The 12,067-nt window shown below is 43.1% G+C and overlaps 1 protein-coding gene across 1 annotated transcript in view; it reads right to left on the bottom strand.

The window, feature by feature from the left end:
- Positions 1-12,067, bottom strand: part of LOC130361838 (probable cation-transporting ATPase 13A4) — a 135,533-nt gene that overhangs the window by 33,724 nt on the left and 89,742 nt on the right. Inside the window, exons 19-22 of the mRNA XM_056565397.1 lie at positions 9,320-9,480; positions 8,743-8,865; positions 7,048-7,127; positions 5,797-5,839 (exon numbers count right to left, since the gene is read on the bottom strand). Of these exons, the coding sequence (XP_056421372.1) occupies positions 5,797-5,839; positions 7,048-7,127; positions 8,743-8,865; positions 9,320-9,480 (407 nt within the window). The remainder of the gene's footprint in view (positions 1-5,796; positions 5,840-7,047; positions 7,128-8,742; positions 8,866-9,319; positions 9,481-12,067) is intronic.

Here is a 12,067-nt window from a genome sequence, read left to right as displayed (position 1 = left end):
TTGTCGCTCACCATGGTTCCCATTTCCAGTTTTCATGGAGTAAGCCATGCTAAGATTTCTTTATGAATGACTTTTAGCGGTTCCTCCCCTTTGTGACTCTTTTCACCAAGGTAAACCATGTGAAGAACAGTATGACACTGCCGTGACCTGCACACATGGCATGCTGAATGGCCACTGAGACTTGTCTGAGCAGTGGAGGCTGAGGACAAGGTGGAGGATGAGAAGGCGGAGTCGCACACTGTCACAGGACCAATGGGCTGACAGCGTGGAGGAGGAAGCGGCGTGACCTGTCCAAGTTGGGGTTGTGGCTGTGCAGGAACCACATTCACCCAGTGAGCCGTAAAGGACATGTATTGTCCCTGACCATAGTTACAGCTCCAGACGTCAGTGCTGCCGTGCACTTTGGTACACACCGACAGGCTCAAGGACTTGCCCACCTTTTCTTCCACAAAATTGTGCAGGGCTGGTACTGCCTTCTTCGCAAAGAAATGACGGCTTGACACTCTCCACCTTGGCTTGGCACAAGCCATCAGTTCTCTGAAAGGCGCAGAGCCCACCACTTGAAAAGGGAGGGACTTCAGCACCAGCAACTTAGACAGGAGCACATTCAGCTTCTGCGCCGCTGGATGAGTGGGCAAATACTGTTGTCTCTTGGAAATGGCTTCGCGGATGGATTTTTGGTGCAATGGCTGACTAAAAGGGGGATGAGCAGGAGCATCTGGAGCTACAGAAGGAGGCTATGACACACAGCTCCCTTCGGCTGAGGTGGTGGAGCCTTGGCTGGCTGAAAGACGGAGCAGTGTGCCACTGGGTGATGCAGCAGGCTGGACACCTACATCGGAGCAACGGTTCTCCGGATCGCTTAATGGTGGTGAAGCATATGTTGACGCAGGGCCGTGGTGCCAACATTGGGACCCTGGCCACGCTTCACATTCTGCTGACACATCTTGCATGTGGCTATGTGAACCTCCTCCAGATGCTTGATGAAAAACTGCCACACACCGTTGAGTAGCTGATTTTCCCAGCGACAGTCCGCACTAAATGACTGCTAGTACCGCCGTCTCCAGGAACCCCTGTTCCACTACCTCCCTGAAAAGTAGGCTGCCACGAAGCAGGTGGTCTGCCACCACGCTGACTGCCAACCATGCTACGATGATGAAGCCCCTTCTGCACCTGGCTCCCAATTGCGATCAACTTCATCATCATCAACAAGTGTCTACATGTCACTAATGTCCTCCTCAGGTTCCTCAACAGTTTCTGCTTCAGGACCCTGAACCCTGGCAACAGCGCTTCCCACATCACTTTCCTCCTCACTACTTGCCCGCCTAGCAGAGGAAGTGTTGGATATCTCCTCCACTTCTTGGCTGGGCAGTAGCTGCTAACTGTCCTCTCTTAGATTGTCCTCAGTAATTAGTGTAGCTGAACCCACAGCATAAAATACTTTTGTAGGAGAGGGAACAGCATAGGACACAGGCAATGGGAAGGGACTGCTCCCGGGCCATGCCAACTGAGGGTTGTGTCTGAGGAACCCACCGACTGTTGACTGGGGGTTTCAGATGTCACTTGTGATGAAGTGGATGACCGTGTTAACCAATCGACAACGGCAGATTGGTTGCTGGTCTGGACACGACCGCTAGCTGATAACAGGAGCTCAGGCCTCTCACTGCGACTCCTACTGACACTCGCCCCTAGTCTGCTGCGACCTCTGCCTGAAGGAATTAGGCCTCTGCTACTCCTCTGTGCACGTCCTGGCACTTCTCTGCCTGATATACTTAGTGCGTATATGAGGGGAGTACAATACGCTTCGCTATGCTTAAAACAGTATTTGTCCAGAACAGCAGCCGATGAGTACTTTTGCCTGGACTTTCACAGTATTTAGGCCCTTGACAGATTAACAGGAACAAAATAGTACACTACTTAGATGTAGGTATGCGGTATGCACTGATGAGGGCAGAAAAATGTGCTACAATATGCCTAAAAACTCTGTATTTTTGTAAAACACCAGCCAGTGATTAGTTTTGACTGTCCTTTCACAGTATGTAGGTCCTTGACAGATTAACAGGTACAAATAGTACACTACTTAGATGTACATATGCGGTATGCACTGATGAAGGCAGAAAACTGCGCTACAATTTGCCTAAAAACTCTGTATTTTTGTAAAACACCAGCTGGGGATTAGTTTAAGCTGTTCTTTCACAGTATGTAGGCCCTTGTAGATTAACAGGTACAAAATAGTACACTACTTAGATGTCGGTATGTGGTATGCACTGATGAGGGCAGAAAAATGCTCTACAGTACACTTAAAAAAGTATCTGAGTACAACACCAGCCACTGAGTACTTTTGCCTGGTCTTTCACAGTATGTTTGCCCTTGACAGAATAACAGGTAAAAAATAATACACTACTTGGATGTGTATGGTATGCGGTATGCATTTATGAGGGCAGAAAAATGCACTACAATACGCCTAAAAACTCTGTATTTTTTGTAAAACACCTGCAGGAGATTACTATTGTCTGCCCTTTCACATTATGTAGGCGATTGATAGATTAACAGGTACAAAATAGTACACTACTTAGATGTACGTATGCGGTATGCACTGATGAGGGCAGAAATATGCGCTACAGTACCCTTAAAAATATATATTTTTGTAAAACACCAGCAGTACACAACAGTGCTGCAGCCCAAAAAAGCTGTGTACTAAACAAAAAATTGTACTCTGTCACAGACTGTTAGGAATGTACTCCTGGGTATTATACCGCCTACAGACTAGTATAACCAGTAGATGATTTTTTTTGTGGAACAAAGACACTGAATTGTGCTGAAAAATTATTCCTGCCTCCTCTGCTAAGGTTTATGAAGTTGATGCAGCTTGTTGAAATTTATGAGGCAACACACAGCTATGTGCCCCTCTCTGTAATATTATGCCGAAGAAAGTGACTGTGAGGTTAAAGGAGAATTCCAGAATATAAAAATAGTTCCCCATACTGCCGGCAGTAAAAACATAAAGCCGGCCCGTGCTTGGCAGCCTGCACACAGGCTGACAGTCATAACCTGGCTGCTGCTATTGCCAGTGGCTGTCACATTAAGGAGAGGCTGATTTTATCTCTCCGCTGGCAGACGCTGTCCCTTTAATGGAGAAGTGCCTGTCGGGAGGTTGGGAAGGAAACGTGCCTCGCGCAGGCACGTGACGACCATTACACGTGACGTCCGGAGCTCAGCACAGAGCAACATAGAGAACATACTGCCCAGCCCTGAATCAGTAAGTAAGCTCTGTGCTCCACTGCCCCTACAGCCCATAACAGTAGATCTTGCCCGACCCCATACTAGGGGAGCAGTGGAGCACAGAAGTCGGGGCCTACAACTATGGGGGCACATAGAGGGGGCTAAAACTGAGGGCACAGAGAGGGGGCTACAGCTATGGGGGCAAAAGAGGGGGCTAAAGCTATGGGGGCACAGAGAGGGGGCTACAGCTATGGGGGAACAGAGAGGGGGCTACAGCGATGGGGTCACAGAGAGGGGGCTACAGCTATGGGGGCACAGAGAGGGGGCTACAGCTATGGGGGCACAGAGAGGGGGCTACAGCTATGGGGGCACAGAGAGGGAGCTACAGCTATGGGGGCACAGAGAGGGGGCTACAGCTATGGGGGCACAGAGAGGGGGCTACAGCTATGGGGGCACAGAGAGGGGGGGCTACAGCTATGGGGGCACAGAGAGGGGGCTACAGCTATGGGGGTACAGAGAGGGGGCTACAGCTATGGGGGCACATAGAGGGGGCTACAGCTATGGGGGCACATAGAGGGGGCTACAGCTATGGGGGCACATAGAGGGGGCTACAGCTATGAGGGCACATAGGGGGGCTAGAACTGAGGGCACAGAGAGGGGGCTACAGCTATAGGGGTGCATAGAGGGGCTACAGCTATGGGGGCACAGAGAGGGGGCTAAAACTGAGGGCAAAGAGAGGGGGCTACAGCTATTGGGGCACATAGAGGGGCTACAGCTATGGGGCACATAGAGGGGGCTAAAACTAAGGGCACAGAGAGGGGGCTACAACTATGAGGGCACATAGAGGGGGCTACAACTATAGGGGAACATAGAGGGGTATAAAATAGGGGGCACAGAGAGGGGGCTACAACTATGGGGGCATATAGAGGGTTTTAAAACTGGGGGCACAGAGAGGGGGCTACAACTATGAGGGCACATAGAGGGGGCTACAACTATGAGGGCACATAGAGGGAGCTACAACTATGGGGGCACATAGAGGGGGCTATAACTATGGGGGCACAGAGAGGGGGCTACAACTGAGGGCACAGAGAGGAGGCTACAAATATGGGGGCACATAGAGGGGGCTAAAACTTTGGGCAACGAGGGGGCCTAACTGCTATATGGGGACACTATTACTATGTGAGACAATATTGATTGCAAGTTTGTATAGTAGCGGGGATGGTGCTGAAACAAGGAGCCTAAAATGTTTGTCTGTCAGACTCTGCAGAGACAAGTCCTGGCCAGGAGACGTTTTCGTAATGCCAGGACCGTTGGAGAAGAAAAGTAAAAGTGAACGACTCTGAAGAAAGAAAACATCACCTTTGATGCTCTGGATGTAACTGTAAGCATTTATATAGTCTACACCGCATGTGTAGTGTTGGTATCTATGATCACTGTAGGGGGTAAACCTTGATCTTTGCATAATGGATTTTTTTCAGTTATTCTATGATAGTATTGGTGTGACAGTATTATTTGTCCCTTGTATATTTATAATATTAATCTCAGTATACGGGATTTGTCCAGTAACTGTATTATGGTAATATGTATGGTGATAATATTTTCCTTATATACTGGTATTATTGGTAATATTGTTCTCAGTATACAGGATTTGGTCAGTATGATGGTAATATGTATGGTAATAATATTCTTTCTTGTATGCTGGTATTATATGTAGTATTGGTCTTAATAACTCAGGATTTGGTCTGTAACAGTATGATAGTCATATGTATGGTGATAATAATTCTACTTGTATGCTGTATTTTTACATAGAACCTTTTTAAAACTTTGCACCATTTTACTTTTTGAATTCACAGACTTTGATTGAGTCTTGGATGCTGATACCATTTAACTGAAACATTTGGCAAAGTAGTGGTGTATTTCTTCTTTGAGATATAAATATATTATATATATATATATATATACATTAATATAGGTATGTGTATGTAAATATATATATATATATATATGTATATATATATACATATATATATATATATATATATATATATATCCTTGTAAAGTGATACGCCTGTGCTTGGCAACCATTGGCTGGCACAATGACACAGTGCGGTGGGGCTGGTATGCAATAATTTCCAGGGCTGGTTTTTACCCCCAGTCCGGCCCTGCCCGCGGCCTCCGGTAACCGGCTCTGGTCTCCGCCACGATCCTCTTCCTGGTTGCTGGTGGTCGGCGAGTCATACTGCTCTCAGCCAATCACCTGCCGCAGTGAAGGCCCTGGAGCCTGGAACGCTGTAAAATGGAGTTTAATGAAGCAATTCACGCGATAGAATCGCAGCGATATTCGCATTCATTGTGAATCGAATATTTCCTGAAATTCGTAACGAAATTGGGTTTGTCAGCTTCGATTCGCTCATCTCTAATTGTAATCCATGATACTTGTAATCGTCAAATCCATACCTATTCCTATTGCTAAACCTGAAAGTGATATAGTCTTCTACAATTAGTAAAAAAAAATAATAGGAAAGCTTTATATAACATAGCGATTAAGGAGAAAAGTAGAACATATTGACTTACTGCACAGTCATTGGCTCCGTCTCCACACATCCCCACATAATAGCTACAAGACAGAAATGGATGCAATACTTTAGAAGGAAAAGGCACAACATTCTAGTAGTTAGAGTACCTGTCATGATCTTTTTAACTTTTATAATCCTCCTAGTTCACTGCCCCATCATGATAAACCACCCCATGCCTTTATTTTATATAATTTTTTAGTTTTCTACCTTGATATTGCTCTCTATTTTCTGCTCAATCTCAGTCAGATTCACAGACTGTGAGGGGGGCGTTCCCCAGCAGGTGTGACATCATCTGAAGCCGTACAGGGGAGAATTTCCTCCCTCACTCTGCTACACACAGCCCAGAGCATTTCAGTGTGAGATGAGCTATGATTGGATAAGGCTGCACACACACCCTCAGCATTTCCTGATTTTGGACTTCTGCCAGGCCAACAGGAGTCCAAAGTCTGTGCAAAAGATGGGGGGAAATGTGCTCTGGACAAGTAGGGAGACACCTAGTGGCAGCTTTTTTAAACACAAATAAAACATAGAAAACTTCATTTTTTTAAACAAAGTACATTAGAAAGATTTTTTTATTTACCATAAGGTGTGCAATAGCAAAAATTAGTTTTAATGAGAGTGCCCATTTAATGGATTCCTAACTACATGGGCAATGTAAATCCTTAGTAAACCAGATCCTTTATTGAGGGTATCTGGCAGTGTTACAGATCACAATGAGGTAATCAATGCATTGTTAATTATATATGTTTTTGTGGCAATGTTTTTAATGGCTTTTGTTTAACTATTGCAGATCAAAAATATAAAATTGATCAACTTTCTGACAAATCTGAGAGATTTCTGTCAGTCATAAATGTGTTTTATAATGTATTATTGCAAAATAAAGGTACTCTCTCAGCTGTATTTCCCAAATATACAGTAGGAAATACGGTTTTTACTTAGCCAAATGTCAAGGAGGCTCTGCTGAGCTGTTTTAAAGGGGTTATCCAGGAATAGAAAAACAGAGCTAATTTATTTTAAAAACAGCTCCACATCTGTCTCCAGGTTGGGTGTGGTATTACAGCTTGGCTTCATTCACTTCAATGGAACTGAGTAGCAGGACCACACCCAACCTGAAGATAGACAGGGAGCATTTTTGGGGGAAGGGCAGGAAAGGCAGATTGTGCTTTTTAACCCTAACAGATATCCAATGGTGTCTGAAGTTCTTAGCAGCATATAGAGCAGACAGATTTCTTTTAATAAAAATACTTACTCAAGCTTTCGAAATTCATCAATAACTGTTGATTTCTGTCCTGGTGACATTCGTGCAAAAACCGTACCATTCATTAATATCTGTATAGTAATGCAAGAAGATGTGATGTTATTAAATATATAATAATCAAATAAAATTAATCATAAAAGAATATGTATATAATTTATCTCTTTTTGGGGACTTGTTAAAAATGGTGTACCAACTGGGTCGTTATAAAAACATTGCTTAGGATGGTCCAGAAGATAAAGGTCATGCCTTTGTTATTCCTATTCCTTTTAAGCCTACTTAGTTTTTTTGCTCAGAAACTGCTTAAAGGAGTAGTAACATATAGGAAAACATATCACCTATACAAAGGATAAGAGTTGAAGAAATATACTTCAGGGGAAAAGAAAGACAAAGTAATTCAATATCATTGTGTAAGGACTGACAGGGGGAGACAGGGAGAGTGAGCCCTAAACTGACCCTAAAACCACTCTCCCTGCTTACTTGCCCAACCATCCTAAACGAAGTATCGACAACTGTGCTAAAGTGCAGAGGAGTAAAAACACATATACATGGTTGGTCACAGGCAAGAAACGGAAAACTACTAGACAACCAGATATACCAGACAGGATATAAATACTAACAGAACACTGTTATCAAACAGGTACAAGTACAAAGGACAAAGATTGTATCAACCAAACAGGATATAAATATGGGAAACTCTTCTCACTGGACACAAGACTAGGAAACGGATGAGTCAGAATAGACTCCAGGAATTATATCATACAGAGCAGAGGCAATACCAGACCAGAACAGGATGAGTCTGAATAGACTCCAAGAACAAAACAGGAATAAGCTCAATCTCGCAGATAACCTTCGGTAGACAAAGGGAATAATCAATGCCCCCAGTGTCCCCTACACAAAGGTAAAAGGGACCTATTGCTAAACAGAAATAAACAAAATACCCCATAACCACAAGAAGACACAGGAATGTCTTGATACTAGAATGCAATCTCCATGGAGCACAGAGATCTCTTGTACTAACACAGAAAATGAATACAAGAGAAAACACAGTGTGAACAGACATATAGCAAAAAGGATATATAAATCCTAAAAACCGACTAATCAAACACAGATTAAAATTTACAATGAGCATGCTAAATAACCATGGCTAAAACCCAGAACATACAAAGTGCATGCTAAAGCAGTGTTTCACCAACAGCTTCATAGCAGCATGTCAAGCATGTCAGCAGCAAGACAGGATGTCAATCAACAACTCAGAAGCTAGACTGAGCTGGCCTTATCTAAACACACCCAAAGAGCTATTGGATGAAAAGCCTAACTATAACTTTAACTATACTCTGGCCAGGGAACATAAAACTGTTCAGACCACCAAAATCAAATGGCAGTCTGAACATAACCCAAAACAGACATTACAATCATTACACCAAACACAGGTAAGCTAAGTATTTTAGCAACTAGACTAACTTTGGTGCCCTGTCTTACATTCAAAGAATCTTAAATCCCGGGATAGCCCTTTAAATTTTGGATCGCAGGGGGTCCAGGGTACAACTGCTAGGACCAACAACCCAACCTCCCTCCCCTCTCTTTAGATTGTTTTTGGTGCACCGTTTTATTGATCTTCCCTGCATTTGAAGTCACCTTAAGATAAATCATTTCAAGTATAATTCTTTAATTTTTATTATGATCTACCTTTGGCAATAAGTCATAGAAATATTTCTCCAGGTTTTCATATGTCTTTCCACTTATTGAAAAATGATAATAAGTTTTCTGATATTTGTTGTTCATCTCATCTCCAACCTTGTTGTGGCAATCCTATTAATAATTAAAGATTTTATAGATTACTATTAATAAAGTTTATATATTTTTTAACTATGCTATAAATAGGCTATAAATTCTGAGTTTCACATTATAACCAAATATTTAATTGATTTTAATGACATAATTTAGTTTAGCCAATGAGAACATATGCATAAGAATGGCCAAGGTTTTCTATATTTTTATGCTATTTGAACTTTGTATTTAGGCCAAGGTGAGAATTATCTGTAGTTACACATTAGAATATGGCATTTATTGATTGTCAGAATAAGGATCATATGAACCAGCTGCAGTAATGAAAAGTACTGATACAGCTGTGCTGGGATGAAATAAAGGATACTGAAGGGATTCCTGGGGTGAGCTGGCATTAGATGCGCAAAAAAAAAACAAAAAAAACTGGAGTGCTTTTTTAATTTAAATCAAAACATTAAGACACAAAAAAGGTATCTACTTTAACTTTATTTTCATCCTCTGGATATTCTAGAAGTTTCCAAGTGAGAGAAGCTGGAGAAGAGCCCTCAGGTGCATTGGCTTCTACTAGAACCACTTTACTTTCCTCTGGAATCATCCCACAGTTTTTTGCAACTGTGGTTGCTGTCTGTATGTTATCACCTAAAACACAATAGGCACAGTATTATTGTGACTCTTTCATGCATAGCAGGTATCTGTACATACAAATCAACAAAAACATTAACTTCACCTGCCAAATATTGTGTAGGTCCTAAAGCAGCCAACACGACTCAGACCTGTCCACAAATGAACCTTACAAGCCTTTTTTTTCCACTAGTATATTTTGTAGCCCTAAGAAATTCACAAAAATGCCCTTATTTTTTTTTTTTTTTTGTAAGGTGGGAGCTCCATCTTGGATTAGACTTGTTTCACCAGCACACCCCACAGATGCTTGATGGAGAACTAGGGAATTTTTTGGCAAAGACAAGACCTTGAATTCTTTGTCAATGTTATGAAAACCATTCCTTAACAACATTTGCAGCCTTATCCTGCTAAAAAAAAAGGTCATTGTCATTAGTGGATACCAATGTCGAAAGGGTTTACTTGATCTGCACCAGATAGGAGGTATCTGAAAAAGCAACATCCACATAGATGTCAAGGTTTTGCAAGCTGAACATTACTAGCCTTTGCTGGCTTGTTTTCTTTCCACAATACATCCTGTCATTTCTTTCTCAGGTAAGTGACAAACAACCAATCAAATGTGGCCATCCTTTACCATTGTCCCATGGTCCAGCTCTGGTGATCATGTTCCTATTACTGAAACTGTTTGGTAGTTCTCAAGTGTCAGAATGTGCACTTTAACCAGTCTGTGACCATGCAAACCCATACAAAGCAAGCGGTGATGCACTTTGTGTTCTGACATCTTTTAACCCCTTAAGGACACATGACGTACCGGTACGTCATGTGTCCGCTACGATCTATAACCCGGGGCCACGGCGTGGCCCCACGTCATAGCTGGTCGGGCCCGGCCTCTAACAACGGCCGGGACCCGTGGCTAATAGCGCACAGCATTGATCGCGGTGCCGCACGCTATTAACCCTTTAGACGCGGCGTTCAAAGTGGAACGCAGCGTCTAAAGTGAAAGTGAAAGCATGCCGGTTAGCTCAGGGAGCTGTTCAGGATAGCCGCGGCGAAACCACGGCATCCTGAACAGCTTACAGGACAGCTGGAGGATTCCTACCTGCCTCCTCGCTGTCTGATTGCCGAATGACTGCTCAGTGCCTGAGATCCAGGCATGAGCAGTCAAGCGGCAGAATCCTCGATCACTGGTTTCCTATGAGAAACCAGTGATCAATGCAAAAGATCAGTGTGTGCAGTGTAATAGGTCCCTATGGGAGCTATAACACTGCAAAAAAAAAAGTGAATAAAGACCATTTAACCCCTTCCCTATTAAAAGTTTTAATCACCCCCCTTTTCCCATAGAAAAAAACAGTGTAAATAAAAATTTAAATAAAATATATGGTATCGCCGCGTGCGGAAATGTCTGTATTATAAAAATATATAGTTAATTAAACTGCACGGTCAATGGCGTTCGCGCAAAAAAATTCCAAAGTCCAAAATAGTGCATTTTTGGTCCCTTTTTATATCACGATCAATAAATCCTTTCAATGCAAAAATAGTACCGCTAAAAACTTCAGATCACGACACAAAAAATTAGCCCTCATACTGCCCCATACGCGGAAAAATAAAAAGTTATAGGGGTCAGAAGATGACAATTTTAAACGTATTAATTTTCCTGCATGGAGTAATGATTTTTTTCAGAAGTACGACAAAATCAAACCTATATAAGTAGGGTATAATTTTAATCGTATGGACCTACAGAATAAACATAAGGTGTCATTTTTACCGAAAAATGTACTACCTAGAAACGGAAGCCCCCAAAAGTTACAAAACAGCGTTTTTGTTTTTCAATTTTGTCTCACAATGATTTTTTTTCTGTTTCGCTGTAGATTTTTGGGTAAAATGACTGATGTCACTGCAAAGTAGAACTGGTGGCGCAAAAAAAAAAGCTATCATATGGATTTTTAGGTGCAAAATTGAAAGAGTTATGATTTTTTTAAAGGCAAGGAGGAAAAAACGAAAATGCAAAAACGGAAAAACCCTCGGTCCTTAAGGGGTTAATCATAGCCAATATTAACCCCTTAAGGACCAAGGGCGTACAGGTACGCCCTTGGTCCTGCTCTCCTGATATAACGCGGGGTTACACAGTAACCCCGCGTCATATCATGGCGGGCCCGGCGTCATAGTGAAGCCGGGACCCGCCTCTAATAGCGCGCAGCGCCGATCGCGGCGCCGCGCGCTATTAACCCTTTAGCCGCGCGCTCAAAGCTGAGCCGCGCGGCTAAAAGTGAAAGTGAAAGTTCCCGGCTAGCTCAGTCGGGCTGTTCGGGATAGCCGCGGCTAATCGCGGCATCCCGAACAGCTGACAGGACAGCGGGAGGGCCCCTACCTGCCTCCTCGCTGTCCGATCGCCGAATGACTGCTCAGTGCCTGAGATCCAGGCATGAGCAGTCATCCGGCAGAATCGTTGATCACTGGTTTCTTATGAGAAACCAGTGATCAACATAGAAGATCAGTGTGTGCAGTGTTATAGGTCCCTATGGGACCTATAACACTGCAAAAAAAAAGTGAAAAAAAAAAGTGAATAAAGATCATTTAACTCCTCCCCTATTAAAAGTTTGAATCACCC

The sequence above is a fragment of the Hyla sarda genome, chromosome 3 (genome assembly GCF_029499605.1).
Source record: "Hyla sarda isolate aHylSar1 chromosome 3, aHylSar1.hap1, whole genome shotgun sequence".
Classification (NCBI taxonomy): domain Eukaryota; kingdom Metazoa; phylum Chordata; class Amphibia; order Anura; family Hylidae; genus Hyla; species Hyla sarda.
Note: the sequence above shows the minus strand (reverse complement) of the source record. Positions and strands in the feature narration are given on the sequence as shown.